The 17,777-nt window shown below is 51.7% G+C and overlaps 1 protein-coding gene and 1 long non-coding RNA gene across 2 annotated transcripts in view; one reads left to right on the top strand and one right to left on the bottom strand.

Moving 5' to 3' along the window:
* Positions 1 to 5,743: 5,743 nt before the first annotated feature.
* Positions 5,744 to 9,083, bottom strand: LOC134136544 (uncharacterized). The gene is made up of 4 exons (XR_009957518.1): positions 8,497 to 9,083; positions 7,173 to 7,961; positions 5,897 to 5,958; positions 5,744 to 5,801 (listed from the first exon to the last, which is right to left on the bottom strand). It is a non-coding gene; the product is annotated as an uncharacterized LOC134136544 (long non-coding RNA).
* An 88-nt stretch (positions 9,084 to 9,171) lies between these two features.
* The window catches only part of ZC3H3 (zinc finger CCCH-type containing 3), a 147,645-nt gene continuing 139,039 nt past the window's right edge, over positions 9,172 to 17,777 (top strand). Inside the window, exons 1-3 of the mRNA XM_062570711.1 lie at positions 9,172 to 9,241; positions 11,935 to 13,345; positions 15,264 to 15,460. Of these exons, the coding sequence (XP_062426695.1) occupies positions 9,196 to 9,241; positions 11,935 to 13,345; positions 15,264 to 15,460 (1,654 nt within the window). The 5' untranslated portion in view covers positions 9,172 to 9,195. The remainder of the gene's footprint in view (positions 9,242 to 11,934; positions 13,346 to 15,263; positions 15,461 to 17,777) is intronic.

Raw genomic sequence — 17,777 nt, 5'->3', positions numbered from 1 at the left:
AGGTCCCTTCCCAGCCCCAGGTATTGATGCTGTTGGGCTCCTACGGGATTTGTGCCAGGCTGGGACACTGCAGCGCTGGGCTCTGTGGCTCACAGAACAGCCAGGGGTCCTGGCGATAAAGGCTCAGGCACCCAGGAGTCCAAGTGATGGAGGCTCAGGACAGAAAGGGGTCTGTCATCAGCCTCGGCGGGAGAGGGGACACAGGAGCCAACATGACCAGCGAGCTCTGCGAACTGCTTCAAGCCTCATTAAAGCTCCTGAGGAGCCCCCCATCTCCATGTGGCAGCTAAACGTGGGAAGAGTGGGACCCATTCAGAGCAGTTCATCCACCACTCTGAGCTCTGTAAAAGCCTTATTCCTATCCCCTAAGTGGTTGCCAAAAATCTTCCCAGCTTGCAGGTTCTCTACCTACTTATGGGAGCCATTAATTTCTCTCCTACATGGAGAAAAATATCTTACCTTTATTTCAGCTTTCATCTGTGCTTCCTCGTTTAAAAGCCTGCTAAGAGCTCTGTTCCCATCCCTCTCCTGTAACCGTATTTGATATTCTTGCCCCAGAGGGAGCCCAGAGCCAGGCAGTGAAGCAGGGGAAATTCAGCAAAGCTCACTTCATGCCAGTGCTGTCTCCATAGTTGCTCCGAGGGGCATTTCCTGGGGCTGGGGGAAAGGAGGCTCTGCAGAGATGTCCCATTCGTGCACATCCATCCGAATCACAGGAGTTAGAGATGAGAAGAAACAACCGCCTCAAACCTAGCTAGTGCTGGCCAAGAGAGATTTATTCCATTCTGTGCTGCAGGCTAATTTTAATGTCTCAAATTAGGCAGAAATCTCACATTTCCCAGGGGGCAATTAAACATTTCACATTTTGTCCTGTGGTCTCCATTGGAAGGGAAAGTGGCCACTCAGGTTTCATCCATATGGCCTGCCTGAAAGGGCTTGGATGTGGGCAGACAGCCCTACAGCAGTGACAACGGAGGGATGGGTACCTATGGACCCACTGGAAACCAGCATAGGTCTAAGAGGTCCCCAGCGTCATGGCACGGGGTCTGCCGGCGTATTGCTGTGGTCATGTGCAGATATTGAACTGAAAACTAAAGCAGCTTGCACCTTCATTCCTCAGGAAAAAAAATCGTGGCATGATATATATTGCAGAGCCATCATAGCAAGGCACCATCTCCCTGGGTTTCTTGGTGGTCCTGTCTCAAGCGCCCATCAGGATGAAGACTTTGACAGCCCTGGCAGGACCTCTCCATGGGGGTACGTGGTTAGATGTCCAGGGAGCAGCTTCGCACCATGATGCAGCAACTCAGGCACGAATGAGGAATTTGCACCCATGCAGGTCAGTCCCATACCAAAAGTCACCAGCTGGTTGGGAGAAGGGAGAGATCTCCAATGCCTTTAGGCTGGCTGCCTACACACATCCCCTTCCCTGAAGAATTTGGGGACTTACAGGGAAATAATGAGATCCTAAAAGCTTTTTCTCTCTTTGTCCATGAACTAATTTCTCTTCCCTCCTCCCCCTTCTTTGGAGCAGAATAAGCTTTTGTTTAAAGCAATAAGCTACAGAGATACTTGCTTCTAGTGTTTATATTTTTCATTTCCAGGCCAATCTCATTTCAGAGCCCCTTGAACGCAGGTCCAGGAACTGAACATTCAGACCGCAGCAAATCTCAGTGCCCTGAGGACCAGAATAGAAGATTGTTTTTACACAGGGGATTTTATAGCATGGGTTTGGCTTCTGATGTCCATCCAAAGCACACAGGCAGAGAAGGAACGCTCTGTTTTCAGTCTGTAATGGAGTCACTGTTTTAATTTTAGCTTCTCCGTAGCAAAGCTGTAAGCAAGCTGTTACCAAAGTGAAGCATCCTAAGGAGGCTGGAAGAGTGGCAGATAGACCTGAGCCTCCCCTTATGCCCACCAAGCTTGCACAGGTGCCCAAATGTGGCACCTCATGTGTACAAGGATTCCAGGAAACCCCAGATGTTGATGCTGCAAACCCAAAATCTGCATATCCTTCTTAAAAACATTGATGCGACTTATCCTTGCAACTCAGAGGTGCAGTTGGGACCGTATTGAACTGTGTCAGACGGATCAGCATGGAGAACCGCAGTGCCCATACCAGCAGTGCCAAAGTCGGGCTGGCAGGGCTGCATCACCAGTGTGACTCCAAAATGCTTGAAGGGCACCAAAATATAGAGGGGCTTCAGTGAGTCCAATTTATGTAGGTGGTAAGAAACTAAATGGTTCCAAGAGCTAATTTTCTCCCCATTAAGATTAATTTTCTGCGTTGATAATTACTACTGGACATTGTCATCAAGATCTGCTTCACCCTTGGTTCAGTGAAGCTCCAGGAAGGTTGGTGATGGCCTTCCTGGAGCCAGTCGTGCCTGCAGAGCTCCCCAACTCCTGTTGGGGAACAGCCAGATCCAAACAAAGCCCCAGAAATATCTTGATATTTTGAGCAAATTATTTCTAAGCATCCTCTCCTCCCTCCTGAGGTTCACAAAGCAATAGTGGACACTACTTCTTCGTGCTGTCATCAGACTCTGCCCACTAGGCTATTCCCTCAAGAGCTGCTGCTAGACTCAGCAGTTGCCACAATTCAGTCAATAACTCACAACTTGATATTTATCTGGAGTAGTTTGCCTTCCCTCTCTTGGGCAGTATTGTGAAATCCCCTAACTTTGTTGTGCTTACAGGATTTGCCAGTGTTTTTAGCAGGGAACCTTTGTGCTGCCGACTGGACAAACGGGGAATGTTGCAACAGATCTGTGCAGCTGATGTTGCAAGGGTGCCCCGCCAGCAGCTTTGGCCCCAGGCCCTGTGCAGGACTGCAGAGACTGCGTCGAGGAGCGCCCTGCACAAGCTCAGCCAGGAAACGCAGTTCAGCGGTGCACGCTGAATGGGTGAATTATATTTCTAATACAAATATTTACAGTTGTTACTGTATGGATTTCTTTCATAAATTTCCCAGTTGGGAAACACAAGTGTGAGCTGCGCATCATAACTGCTGCAGTTAAGCTCAGAGTCAGAAACTGGCCTGCAGGCACTGTTTGAACTCACTTTCGTTTTCTGCGAGCATTTAGACAAACGAAGTTTGCAAGTCCAAGCCTTTGGGGCGTGATGGCCTCCCATCCTCACAAGTGCATCTGGTTCAATAATAATTTTTTCACATGAAGCAACACAGAGGTGTTGCCATCATCCCAGGTTGGTCCTACCCTTTTGGAAATGAAGCACAGTCTGGGTACTGGCTGGAGCACCTAGGAAGCTTGCATAATGGCTTGGAGAAGGCTCCTCACTTTGGGGAAAGGCCAGGCCATGGGAAGGGGTCTAAGGATCATAGCATCATTGGATAATTCAGTTTGGAAGGGACCACGGCTGGTCTCTAGTCCAACCACCTGCTCAAAGCAGGGTCAGCTTTGAGCTGGTGGCCCAAGCTAGGCCACCACCTCAGTGGGAGACAACATCCAGACTCTCTGCACCTTGATTTTTGGGATAATGTACTGGATGTCCTGAGCTCCAAATCTCCATCCCATGTCACCCAGCGCGAGGGGATAACTGTGTGTGCATCTGTTGAGCAGCCCTCTGGGCATCGGCATTTCTGACTACAGGTGGAGCATATATGGGTGCCCACAAGGAGAGTAAAGCACTCAAGCCCCTAAAGAGAGTCCTCCACCCTTACCGAAGGCATCTTTTCTCCATGCTGGAAGTGTGATAGAGAGAGGAGAAAAGCAACGCAAAGCAGAAGAGACAGCCATGAAAACCACCTGGGGTGAAGGAGCTTGGCTTGAAGAAGATGTCGTGGGACACCCCAGGTTACTGCCACCCCTGAGCTAGCCCAAGCCAGGCCCAATTTTACGCAGGTGAATGTAGAGGAGAGAGCAAAGGCTTCGCTCTGTCTCCCTGTTTTAGTTACCTTGGCAAATAATCACTGCGACTAAACGACAGCAGCGTGCAAATGCACAGAGCAGGGCTCTGATTTCCCCCCTCACCCTCCCCCTTCCCCCAAATCCGTGTATTTAGGTCTGCGTGCAATCCCTGCGCCAGCAGCGAGACGGCAATAACTGTAGACAAGAAAGAGGGCCCAAAAACAGAAAGCACAGCAGAAAACTAATGCCCACTTGATAAATGAAGGTGGCTTTCCCTTTAGGATTGTGCTGCAGTTTCTTTTCCCGTTACTGACATTTTTCTCTCTGTTTTCCATCTAACCCAAGAGACATCTCCTTCCCTTGAGCTTGCACTCCTGAGTCTTGCTGTTATCAGCAGAAATGCGATTCTAGCACTTGTTTGCCCTTGGGAGGCTTCCCCCCCCCTTAAAGAGTTAAAATAGCAAAAACTTTTAGGAAAAGAAGTAACTTTCTTTAGCAGTAAATAACTGCCAAGCTTTCAGGGCTCCTCTCCCAGCTGGAGCACATCCACGGGTCGCTGGAGTTTGCTCTCCAAACTGCGGGGACACTGAGAGCCTGAGACCGCTCGCGGTGATAAGCAGCTGCTGCTCCAGATGGATAGATAAAAGCAGAAGTGAGATGGGAAGTGCCTAAGGACACAAAATAATCTCCTGAACAGTGAGCCTGGGAGGAAACGCTGCCCGGCGACTTGACCGTGGGCAAGTTGTTTCCTCTGCCTGTGCTTTCATCTATGGCAGGTCACCATGTGCATGGCGCTGATACGGGAATGCAGGACATCGACCGTTGTAGGAGAGAGAAGATGTGACCTCCCAGAAGTCTGAGTTCAGCCCTGTGACCATCCCGTATAACCCCTTTTGTTTCAGGCTCTCACTCCTCTGATGACGAGAGATATCTTCTTAGTTTCAAGCCTAAACTTAATAACCTCACATTACCTTCTTGTCTGAAAGAACAGGAAAATCTTCCTTTTTCTCTGATACTTGCCTTCTTCCTCCGACACATTTGCAGAGAGCAATCCTGTCATCTTGCTGCTGAGCTAAGAAAACTCAGCGTTTTGGGGCACCTCTTGTGAGAGGCTCTCCATTCCCCAGACTAGCTTAGCAACTGCTCCTTACACCTTACCCAACACAGCCATGGGTATCGTACACACCATTGCAGATCAGTTTTCATCATTGTCTTGTACAATGTTGTTGTTTGTTCCTTGTCTCTAATGGAAACCACACTTGGACAATCCTACAATCTTCTCTGTGGTCAATCTTCTCCCTTTTCGCTGCTTGAGTCTATCCAGCAAGCTGCTGCTGCTGCTAAAATTATCTTCTTTGCCTGCTGCTTGGCCCATGTCACGCCTCCTCCTGAAGCTTTGCATTGGCTCCTAGTCTCCTTCCTCGGCAAATTCAGAAGCCTCATCTTCCTTCCAAGCTCCTGCACAGCTCCACCCTGGCCAGCCTACGACTTTTCTCTTGGGGCTCACAGCACCTCTCCCACATTGCACTCAGTGGGCTGCAAGCATGCTGCACTTTGGTGCTCTTACCCTTTCCTCCCCGAAACAGCTCTGCGCTGACTCCCACTCCGGTCCTGTTCTCTGCCTTCCCCTGGCACTGTCGCGCTTCAGCCTCCGGCCTCTCCTTCCTTCCATCACCTGAGCACCTCGAGGATCTTAAAGCTGTTCCCACCTTCCTCTGCAGCCCAGATCGGTGCTGTCACCCTACAACTCCCTGACCCGGGTGAGCACCTCCCACCTCAGCAATGTTGTTCGCAGAAGCAGGCATCCGGGTGGCCCTGGCCAAAGCGGGAGGCAGAGGCAGCTGGAGGGTGGGTCTTGGTCTCCTTTTTCAAGTAGGGGTTTTCAGTTTGTGATCGGCTGGACACAGGGCTGTGGACTGCTTTTGAGACGGTCTGAAAAAGTTTGGTTTTGTGCTTGGTTTAGAAAAATAAAAGTCCATGTTACTACCCCAGAGAGAGACCCCCACACTGCCCTCCTCCCCACAGACCTCTGTGCCATTGCAAGCTCTCGTGAGGCCACATGGTGAATCTTACCGGAGACCAGATCAAGCTGGAAATTAAACAAAAACAAAACAAAAAAAAAATAAACAAAAAGATAATTTCTTTTGTAGCTAGATCATGTCCTGCTCCCATCCTCGCTGTGGCTGTACAAGCGCTGGAACAGGAGGAATCAGCTCTGGACCCCTTTTTCACAGCACTTCTGCAGAGGAATGCAGGATGCAACCACTGACACTGAGACTACACATGCAAAATGCCATAGGGATGACAGGACCAGGGAAATGGAGGGCTGAAAACGAGCTGAGGATGCCTAAAGCAGACTTCCAGTAGGATTCAGTATATATCGACTGCCACAGAAAACATTTTTCTTAAAACTTTTCATCCTCTTCTGGTAAACTCTTTGCCATATAGTTAGAAAGTTTTTCCTTAGCTGTAAGTTAAATCGTCTTTTCTGCAAAGATAATTCCTCTTTTACCACCACCAGTATCAAGCCCACTTGATTAGCTATTTACTTCTGATATTGTTTCTCTCCACAGTGACTGTCTTCTTTTTTAACACTATTATATATAATTTGTTTGGCTTTTCCTTACACACCATGTTTTCTAAGCCTTTACTATTTTGATTTCCCTTCTCTGGATTCTCACTGTTTTTTTTCTACATTTTTATTAACGTGTCTCACTCCAAGCTTGAGGCAATGCTTCAGCTGAGAGTCACCAGTGCCAGCAGAGAGAATAATCACCCTGTTGTCCTGTACACGATACTCCTGTTAATGGATCCCAGACACTGCTGTTTTCGGCAATGCCAAAGGACTCGGGGATCCTAGGAGCTCCCCGTGCCTTTGAAAACCAACTCTTGTGAGCAGCCAGCAGAAATGCCAGCGCCTCCCACTCCCGCTGTCATCGGGTCTCTGCAATCTGCTGGTGCAGCGCTTAACGAAGTTTAGTATTTTAGCTTGTCTCAGCAAGTTCACAGAAAGCCATCGAGAGACTCCAGACTAAACCAAAGCTGATGAGGCTAGGATTTCAAACGTGTGAGTAACCTAATTGGGTCCTATTGCACGCTTGTCACTAGAGACGCAGTTCTGGTGATGTTTAAGGCCATTAGAGGGATTAGCACCATGTTTATTCTGGGCTGAATGAGACAATTTAATTTGTCTTAAATGTGCTACCCTCCCTGGGGCATATTCTCACATGCAGATGCCCTGCCAACACGGCGTCAAAACCCTGCACTTGCTTTTTACTGTTTTTTTAATTAAATTAGACTTACAAACAAGCGTCACACAAGTGTAGTGTTATGACCAGAAAACAAATGCTGTGAATCTGTGTAGTTTTCAAGTGTGCTGTCTGCAACATGCGCTGAGGAGCAAAACCTCTGAACAGTTAGTGCTTCCTGACCACAGATGGAACGGGAAAGCAAGTTTATTTTAGTGATGCAGCAGCCCTGCCTCTCATTTGCCCCCTGCATGCCTCTCATGGGAGAGACGTGCAAAGAATCCAAGCACATGCCCTGAGGCAAGGTGGTCCTCTCCCTTCTGCAGCCACCTGGGAAGATCCAGATCATCCTTCAAACGTTGCCCCAGCTCCCTGAGACCCTCCAGCCTGCAGGAGCTCTCCTTGGGCTGTCGCCATTCCCAGTGGTCCAAGATTCTCCAACATTGCCTCGTCCCATGCTTTGCTTTGCAAAAAGTTTGCTTTTTGTAGACTTTCTAGTTATGTGTTTTGGCTTTGATTGGCAGGGTGAGCAAAACAGCACATCAGTGGCAGTGAGCTGCTCCTTCAACATTACTGCCAGCTAGCAAAGGTCAGGGACCACTGGCTGAGGCACGCTATCCATAAACTCTTCTTGGTCTGAAAAAAGTTACCGAGCCCTCTCTTTTCTCAACATTTCCCATGCTCTCTGCAAGCTGGATGTTGGTGCTGCTGAGACCCGTTGGTCCTGGGCTGAAGACCAGCACCATGTCCTCGCCTTCTTGCCGGCCTGGCAGCTCCTCCGCTACTTTCAGCTTGTTCTTTCCCCGAGGTTCAGTTTTGTGGGAGTAGCGAGTACACGGTTTCCCTGTGTTAAAAAAAAAGAAAAAAGCTTTTTTTTGTGTGTGTGCATGTATGTGTGCTGAATTAATTTCAATTCAGATCAGCCCGTTCTGTCTCATTTATGCAACCACTTCATTCCCTGTGCCAGCACAAGGGAGGGAACGAGCAGCTGGGAGCGGAGGAGGCTTCTTTTGGCAGAAGTGCCGATTTCTGCCAGCTTAGAGCTGTTACAAAACTCCGGGTGGGGCCTGGTGATGGATTCGAGCTGCTCTCAGGCTGCGGTCAAAGGGAGCAGACCTGGCATCTCTGCCTGCCTGGTTGCTGGCACGGCACCCATGGGGTCCGAATGTTTCCTCCACGGTTGGGGAGCTTCAGCTGACAGTGGTGTTCCCCTGTTGCCTGGTTGCAGTCTGTGCGGTATGGTCCTACAGGCTGGCCCTTCCTTATATTCCTCTGCTGAATTGGATTAAAAGGCTGCCAAACACACTTTAAATAATATACTACTAATCATTAAATTAATAATTTAGCTTCTTTCCCACGTAGGGAAACCTTGTGCTTACCCAAGTCTTTGATCAGAACTGGGGCAGGCGAAGGTCTCTGCAACTGCGGTGGGCAGGAAGATGCCCCAGGAGGCAACTTCAGTTTTAAACAACTCCGGGTTGATGATCAGTTATTTTTGTAGAGTTCCCATCCTAGGAGCGTTTAGCAGGAAACAGGGTGATGCTGATACAGCTGCTTGGTGCAGCTTTTAATTTTCCAAAGAGATTAGGAACAGTTTTGTTACGGATTTTGATCTCCCTGCCGACTTGAGGTACCGTTATGGATCTTTAAAAAGTTTTATCAATATCAGTTAGTTTCCTCCTTAGAAAGGGAAGGGTGAACCTCTTCAGAAAACCAACTCCTAAGGGTAACTTCCATATAAATTACCCGCTTCTCCAATTCTGCTCCTGATTACATGGATATATATTCGTAAATACTCCTGGTCTGTACCGGTAACCGGAGGAGTTACTCACAGGACTGCACACGTGCTGGGTAGGAACAGTTCAGGACAAAAAATATGCATTTTAGGCGTTTAGCCCCGGCCCGGCCCGGCCCGGGCTCCGTCGGGGGCCGCAGGCCGCTACCGTTGCCATGGCGACGGGGGAGCGGCCAGCGCCGGGCGCCTCACGTGACGGCGCGCGCCTCACGTGACCGGGCAACGGCCGGCGCGGCGCGATGACGCGGCGCGCGGGGCGGTGACGTGCGGGAGCGCTGCGGGGATGGAGGAGAGGGAGCAACTGCGGCGGCAGATCCGGCTGCTGCAGGGTACGGCGGGGCCCGGGCGGGCGGCGGGGGGACGCGGGAGTCCGTTGGGGGAGGGGCGGGCGGCGGGGGGGACGCAGGAGTCCGTTGGGGGAGGGAGGGGGAGGGCGGCGGGGGGACCCGGGAGTCCGTTGGAGGGGGAGGGGCGGGCGGCGGGGGGGGCCCGGGAGTCCGTTGGAGGGGAGGGGCGGGCGGCGGGGGACCCAGGAGTCCGTTGGGGGAGGGAGGGAGAGGGCGGCGGGGGGACGCGGGAGTCCGTTGGAGGGGAGGGGCGGGCGGTGGGGGACCCGGGAGTCCGTTGGGGGAGGGAGGGGGAGGGCGGCGGGGGGACCCGGGAGTCCGTTGAGGGGGAGGGGCGGGCGGCGGGGGGGACGCGGGAGTCCGTTGAGGGGGGAGGGGCGGGCGGCGGGAGGGACGCGGGAGTCCGTTGGGGGGGGAGGGGCGGGCGGCGGGAGGGACGCGGGAGTCCGTTGAGGGGGGAGGGGCGGGCGGCGGGGGGACCCGGGAGTCCGTTGAGGGGGAGGGGCGTGCGGCGGGGGGGCCCCGGGAGTCCGTTGGGGGGGGAGGGGCGGGCAGGGGGGGTGCCCGGGAGTCCGTTGAGGGGGAGGGGCGGGCGGCGGGGGGATCCGGGAGTCCGTTGAGGGGGAGGGGCGGGCGGGGGGGGTGCCCGGGAGTCCGTTGGGGAGGGAGGGGCGGGCGGCGGGGGGGACGCGGGAGTCCGTTGGGGGGGGAGGGGCGGGCAGGGGGGGTGCCCGGGAGTCCGTTGGAGGGGGGAGGGGCGGGCGGCGGGGGGGACCCGGGAGTCCGTTGGGGGGGGAGGGGCGGGCGGCGGGGGGACCCGGGAGTCCGTTGAGGGGGGAGGGGGCGTGCGGCGGGGGGGGTGCCCGGGAGTCCGTTGCGGGGGAGGGGAGGGCGGCGGGGGGGACTCGGGAGTCCGTTGCGGGGGAGGGGCGGGCGGCGGGGGGGACTCGGGAGTCCTGGAGGGTCCAGGCATTGGAGAAAGTGGAGGAAATGGCGAAATGCTCCGGGGGGGGGGGACCCGGAGCAGACCCAGGAGCGCTCCTGGGAGGGGGGAGGGCCCAGGCCTCCGAGGTGGGAGGGGAGAGGACCTAGAAGACCTGGATGGAAAGGGAGGCGAGAGGAGCCGGGAGCGGTGGGGGCGGAAGGAGGAGAGGCGCTGGGAGTGAGCAGTGACTGGGGAGGGGCCCCCAGGCTGCTGGTGCCTGTGGGGCAGGCGAGCCCCCCCCGCAGCTGAGGAGGGGCCCAGCCCTGCCCGCCCCTGCACTGGTGCCGGGGGCCGCTCCTCCCCAGCAGGGAGGTGGCACGCTGCACTCGTCCTTGCACCCCTGACGCAGAGAAGCGGGGATTTTAATTTGCGTGCCCTTTCCTAGACCTGGGGAAAGTGGGCGCTTATTCTTGGAACTATCTCGCTCTATTTATAGACCCAACAGTAATTTTTCCTCATTAGTAAGGCCACAAACTCCGCTCGGGCCTTGCAGAGATCTTCCTCTGTGCGGGGGGCTCTCGCGTCCACGTGAGGCGGAGGCTGGCGCGGATATGACAGGAGGGAGGCCAAACTGGCTGGGAGCTGGGGAGCAGAGGCCTCATCTTTCTGGTCAGACCTCTGGCACCAAAAACCCTCCATTCCTTTGCTGTTGGCTTTGTGGGATCCCTGTGATAAAGGGCAGGGAGAGAGGAGGAAGGAAAGTTGTGCGACTTAATTTGTATCCGGCAGTTCTTTAGTTATTCCTGGGTCTCTTAATGCATGTGAACGTTTTAAAGTGAGTTGTGGTAGGTCGCGCGTGGCACGAGGATGGCTGTTTGCGGATAGAGTGCAGCTGGCTCACCTGCCAACGCTGCTTTTTTTTTGGCACCTCTGTGAACGCTCCTATTTGGTAGCAGGAGAAACTTTTCCACGCTGGAGCATGCTGGCATGTGCCTAAAATATAAGGCTCAAAAAAATCCTTTGGTGATCCCTTTTATTTGAAGTGTTCTATAAACACTGGAGCTTAACAAGCTCAGACCCTCCCTGATCCACATGTGTCTATTAACCCAACGATTCATGAGAAAACTAGAGCGCTAAGTGGTGCTGGGACTTGGCAGAGGGATGAACGTACCTTGCTGTGACTCAACGATGGAGCTGAGATTTCCTCGTTAGCCTCCTCGTTGCTGGTTTGTTTTTCTGCCTGGGTCAGTCTACATGTATAAGCAGCCCCGTATTAGTGGAAACTGCCTAGCTGTGCTGTGGCAGGGCTCAGAGACTGCTCTGAGGAGACGTGGAGTCGTATCTGGACATAAAATCAGCATTACTTTTTATTAGGCTTCAAAGCCAATAATTCAAGCGGCGGTTTTGGCACTGGCAGCAAAGATGAGTGTAAAGGGGCAAACAGTGGTTAACAGCAATTGTGCAGCACATGGCAAGAGGCTGCTGGTAAATCTGTGGTTTCACTCTGTGGTTCAGAGTCATGTTGAGCTGTCCTGCTAAATAGCTTTTGTTATCGACTTTCATGGGGATCGAGGGAAATATTTGTTCTAAGTTTTCCTTCTAGCGCGAGTTATCTAAAACCTGCCCTGTGTAAGTCTGTGCTGAGCAATTGCCTTCGTTGCAGTGCAAAAGAAAATCAGTTAGCAGAGCTGTGATATTGCAAAATTCTGGTGGGAATGGCAATTAACAGACACTGTCTTGTTGTGTTTAGGTCTCATAAACGACCATAAAAACGTCCATGGAAATGCACCAGTGCCCCTGCCTTCTGCGATGCAGCGGTGGAGGAATCCCCGGCAGCTCACCTTCAGCAGGCGCGGGGCATTTTCGTCCAGCTACTCCCAGCAGACTCCCAGGGATTTCCAGCCGCGCCAGGGTAACTCCTGGAGAAAAAAGTACTCCCTTGTGAACCGACCGGCGTGCCACGCTGACAGCAGCGGAAGTGCGAGCACTTCGCAGGCTTTTGTGAGCCAAGGAGGTGACCAGGCACCCGGTCCGCAAGGAGCAGCCCCAGAAAGGCATGTGGACTTGACTACAGATGGTAATATAGTTGTTGGGATCCAGCTGCCACAGAGGCCTGGCCCAGTTGTAAAAGCTAAAAGTTTTGCTGAAGTGAGTTCTTGTCGTGAGGTTTCTGGGCTGAAAAAGGTGGTAGCTGTTACAGACAGTGGTAAAAATCTGCAGGAATGCTCTAACTCTCTGTACACAAGCCAAAACGATGAGAGAAAGCCCTCTTTCTCAGTTTCCTTTAATTCTTCGTACCAGTCTGCAAGCTCAGTGCACCTGAAGGTGTCAGGCTTGCTGAGAACTGTTCATGTGTCCGACGAGGCAGCCCGGAGCACTGCAGCCGCCCGCAGAACTGCCAGCGAAAACGCCGTAACGCTCAAGTCAGAGCCGCAGCAGCCTTCAGCTGTACCAGACCGCCAGCTGGGCTGCCACTCAGCGTGGAAGAAGCCAGAGCCACCAAATCCAGGGCAGTCTAGCTCTGAGCAGGTCACAGATGCTCTCGGAGAGCCAAAGCTCCTCAGAAACACTGAGACACGCTTGAGACCTGCTCAGGCCGCAACTTCAGCGGTGGGAATGAATCCAATGAAGAGTCGATTTTCAGTCTTTTCCAAAGTGACCAGTCTTCAAAGAGCTGCCTCAACATCAGTCTCCAGTAAAGCTTTGAAATTCAGGAAAACCAATTACACGTGGGTTGCGAACCCTGGTAAATGTTCTCGTACTGTGAAAAGGTGGATCAGCCCTCGAACTTCTGATAGTGCGAGGAAGCTCGCTGGAGGAGCAGACAGAGTGGCTAAGCTATCGCCAAAAGGAGACTTGGGAGCAAAGCTGAAGAAGTCTGGACTGCAGTCCAAATTGGGTGTTTCCCCCAGTAAGTATAAATGGAAAGCCTCCAGCCTGCAGACTTCTCCCTCCACCTCCAAGTCGGCGTTCAGGTGGCAGTCTGAGGACCAGAAAAAGGCCGGGATCTCTGGTGTCTCTAGAGCCAGCTCTGTCCCACTGCCTCTGAATGACGCATCTGTCAGTCACAGCGGGGTGCAGTCCTCCTTCAGCGAGACTGTATTTTCTGGTTACAAAGTGAAGAGTCGGACAAAAATAATCAAGAGAAAAGGAAGTTCGGGGTAAGTTGTTCATCGTCTTCAGAGTACAGTCATTTCATTGGCTTTATTTCGTGTCTGCTGGCTTCAGTGGAAGTCTTTGTGCCCTTTTCTTTATGCTTGTTGCCCTTTGTGGAAGGACATCCATTCTGTGTTGCATAATGCTGAAATGATTAATAACAAGATAATAACATGAAGTGCATGTAAGCTGTGTATGTATGAGTGCAATTATAATGATATGGGAGGGTATATTTGTCCTTTCCCTTACAGGTATGGTGACTTTGCTCTATGTGGACTTGTTGTGAGGCTTCAGGTTTTTAATTCTTATCAGTCTGTGAAACTCTGAATTTATCTTTCAAGCAGAGGTGGGTTTTCTTCTCATCTCTCATCCCTGTTCTCTGAAGACTTTGCCACTGCACTTAGGAGACTCCTCCTCAACCATAATAACATATTAATATTCAGAGGGGAGGAAACAGCTTTCTTTCTGTATTGATTTGTTTTCAAACTCCTAGAGCCTCATTATGTTGGGGGCTGGCGAGATCAAAAGTGACTTGAATCACTGTTATCTTTTATCGTCTGTCACTGTAAAGCGCTTGGCAGACGCCAGGATGGAGGTGGGGATAGTAGATGGATTGTGCGGGATTGTGAATGCCGGGAAGAAGCGGTAGCTGGCCATAAATCTGATTGCAAGGGAAGAGCCACGGTGTTGTCAGTGACGCTCTGCTGTTACCATTCCCTTCTCTCTCTGGGTGTGGATTGCCTCTTTTCTACATCTTGTGCTGTCTGCCAGTGTAGGCCAAGTGCTTGTGTCCTACCTGAAGACTCACTTTCCCTTCTCCTTGTGGAGTCTGATTGATGGATCCGTGGTCTTCCTGCTCCTGTTACTCCCGAGAGGGCACCCGTGCCAGACCAGCAGGGATACTCCTGAGTCTTGTGAAGTGAATTCTCTTCCCTGTCCATGTCTGATAGGGACAGAGTGCGATGGGAAGGATATAAATGAAGCTTGGCAGAAGGAAAAGGTGTGTTAATGTGGGAAGGTGTTTGAACTGGGCTGGGAGTCAAGGGGAGATGAATGAGGAATTGGGACCAGACTTTCTGTTAAAGCTAGTGTGTTGTAGAAGTGCTGTGAAGGCTTCAGTACGTTATTCTCCTGGTGGGAAAGGTGCAGTTCCTGCTGTGTTTTTCAGCAGGGTGGTGACAGGGTTGGATGGAGGCTCAGTGCTGCTGGGAAGGGAGAAGCGGGATGTGGTGAAGCTTGGAGGCACAGCTCTGACCCCATGGTATCAACTAACCAAAAAACACTCTCAGTGCAGTGGAGGCACTTTTGGCTCCTTTCTCACTGCAGTAACCAAGAATTTGAGGCCTGTGGCCTTCATAACTATTTCAAGTGATGCAATGAGCCAGTGATAGAGCCAAGGCTGAAACCCTGGGGCCTCTGGTTCCTGCTTCTGTTTCCCAGATGCTCTGCTCATCAGTGCATCACAGCTTTCCATCCTTGAGTTGCCCTTTTGGGGGACATGTCTGCTGCTAGATCATGCTGGGAAAATGACTTGGGAGTGAGGTGGCTGAAAAAGTTAGGATTTTGTGTGTGTGTGTGTGTGTGTTTGTGTGTTGACTGTCATGGTTTGATCCTCTTGGATCTCAAAAGGACACTGTCTTTTCTCCCGCATCTGTTGGACAGAAGCCAGGAGGGAGTGAGCTGAATTCAGTTCGACTGTCAAAACACCTCATTCTCCATCTGCACTTTGCCAAAAATACATTCCATTTGCCTATTGCACTTTTCTATCCGGTGTGTCTTATTACACCTTCACGTAGGGTAGCTGTGTGGAGGAGAACAGAGTTTGGTGACCTGGCTTCTCTTCCTAGTGGTGGATGAGGGGACCAGTGTGTCTTGGTTACCTTTCAACCTTCTTTTTAACCGTGGTATGTTGTGCCTTTGCAGTTCCCCAGCAGATAAGAAGAGCAGCTCCTCCCCTATCACACCTCTGAAATGTCACTTCCATCTCAGGAAGAGAAACTCCTTGCGGGGGAAGACTTCTGCGACCTTGAAACGCTCCTCGCCCAAGGGCCTGGTGCAGATCACCAAACACAGGCTGTGCAGGCTGCCGGCCACCCGGATGCAGGTCTCTGGCAAGGAAGGTAGGAACAACCGTCCAGAGGCGGCGATGGTGTTCACTGACCGCGCGTTGGGGAAGCGGCTCCAAGAGCGGCTCTTGGAATCTGGAAATGAGTTACTGGGTCCTCGAGGAGGTGGATCTGCTGCCGTCAGTCCAACGGCAAACGCTGAAGAGAAGAGTCTTGGCTGGAGTAAGGCTCCTGCCTTGCTCCAGAGCTGTCTTGTAAGTGTTTGTGCTGCAAGATCTCTGGCTAGGGCCATTTTAAAGCTTCTCTTAGTCTTTAACATGATTTTGCTAGATTTGCAGGTATCAAATAGAAAAATGAGTGAGAAGGGGCTTAATGGGAAGAGGATGGCGGAGATGGTAATAACATGTAAGACTGGATAATCTCTTTCTTCGCACAAGGGAAGAGCTTGTGCATATTGTGAGATGCTCCTCTAGCAATTACCGCCCTACCTAATGCACCTGTATCCCAATGCAGTGTCTGCAGCCCTCTAGCTTTTATGTGTGATTGGGTTTAAATTGAAACTGCTGGAGGAGTAAAGGCTGCTGAGTTGTCTCTGAGCCTCTACTGAACTGAAATGAGAAGTAACTGTTCCTCTGGCAGCTCCACTGGGTTGGCCTTGTATCATGGGAAGTTACGTGTTTCTCTCAGGGGAGGTTTTCTGGTTATTGCAGTGGGTGGTGGTAGTCTGCTGGTACCAAATGCTTTGTGCTTATGAACAGGTACCTTGTGTTTGTGTCGCGCTGCCTTGGGTTGGTGCTTCTCAGAGCAGGAAGCAGCTTGGAGCGGCTTGCTGGGGCCTGGAGAGCCGCATCTGCGCACGTGAAACTGGTTGCTTCTGCTCTGAAGTCTGGTTCTGCTATTAAATGGCTACGTGATCATGGACAAGAGGCTTCACCCCCTCCCTGCAGTTCAGTTCTGCTGGTATGAAATGCGTTTTGGCTGCATGCCTGCGCTTTGCTCATTTGAGTGCAGCGGTCTGGCTAGAGACGCCGTGACGGCAGGTATTGCTGGAGCGGGGAGAGTTGTTTAGGCTGTGACATAGCTGCGGTCCGTCTCCAGAAGTAAAGCTGTTTGGCCTCTGTTTTCAGGAAGACGCTTGTGTGGTTTCCTGTTCTGCAGTGCAATTACAGAGTTCACATGTGTGTTTATAGTTATTTCATGTTCTGACAAATAGCTCTGTGTTAATGTGTATTAAGACATTGCTCTATTTTGACAGCAGAGAGGAGAAGAATTTAGGCCTGTAGTTCAAGAAGGGGGACAGGTTTTTGGGAGGGGAAGAGAAAAAGCCAAATCCTCCTCAAACATGTGCATTAAGAAAAGAATGAAGAGATGGAGTGGATGCTGGGAGGAGAATTTCAGAGGTAGTGCTTTGGGAGGCAGAAAAAAGTGCATAGGAGAGGCAGAAGCGGGAGAGTAAGGTTGCGTTTAACTCTGCCGTCATACTGGTGATCTAGCATTCTGGCTACCCTTGCTTTAGGGCTGAAGCTTGTTTAATTCAAGGATATCAGCAAATGCTTTGATGTCTGGAGGGTCATGAATGCCGTGCTAAAAGTATTTGTGTTGCATGAAGGCAACATGTACGGTTGGAGATCTGTCCTACTTGCACTGCGACCGCTCTTCTGTGATGCCTGAAACCAGAGGTGGCAGGTGCAATGTGTGACTAGATTTGGCTGTGGTGGAGACGTGGGGGCCAGGAGGTCTTCCTTCGGTGGTGCTGGTGTGTGGGATGGGGGAATGCAGCCCTTGAGCCTCCTGTGAAATGTCCCCTGCCTGTCCTGGGGTGAACTTAGGGCTCAGACGTCCAAAACTGCTTTCTAGGGACCTTTCTTCAGGGGGTCTTTCAGAGATGGGTTCTTCAGACATATCTCTATTAAGAGACACTGAACAAATCTTTGTGCTGTAAAGTGCCTTTTGAAATAATTTAATGAGCTTACTGAGAGCCTTGTCCGCCTACTCTGCGGTAGACTCTGGGGATGCAGAGTAATTTAGGGTTGTAGTTACGTTTTGCATATGAGGAAACTGAGGCAATGATGGTGATGGGCATGTAAGCTGTTCTGATGATCCAGCGATAGACCTGGGGTTAAAGCAGAGCTTTGCTTTCCATGTAGCCCTGCGGTTACACCTGGGTTTACGTGGAGCGGAGGCCTCACTGCAGTCTGCGCTTGGCTGTGCCTGTGGGAAGTCGCAGCGCTGGAGCTGCTCGTGTTGGAAAGGCTCCCGGCTCCCATCGAAGCCTGGCTCGTGCTTGGAAAACGTCTTTCTGGGTTTACTCTGGTGGGATTTACAGACCAGTTGTGTTGGACCTGCTATTGCTAGCCATGCTGTCTTCATG

This window comes from Rhea pennata, chromosome 2, assembly GCF_028389875.1.
Source record: "Rhea pennata isolate bPtePen1 chromosome 2, bPtePen1.pri, whole genome shotgun sequence".
NCBI lineage: Eukaryota > Metazoa > Chordata > Aves > Rheiformes > Rheidae > Rhea > Rhea pennata.
The sequence above is the reverse complement of the archived record's forward strand: the minus strand, read 5'-3'. Positions and strand labels throughout refer to the sequence as shown.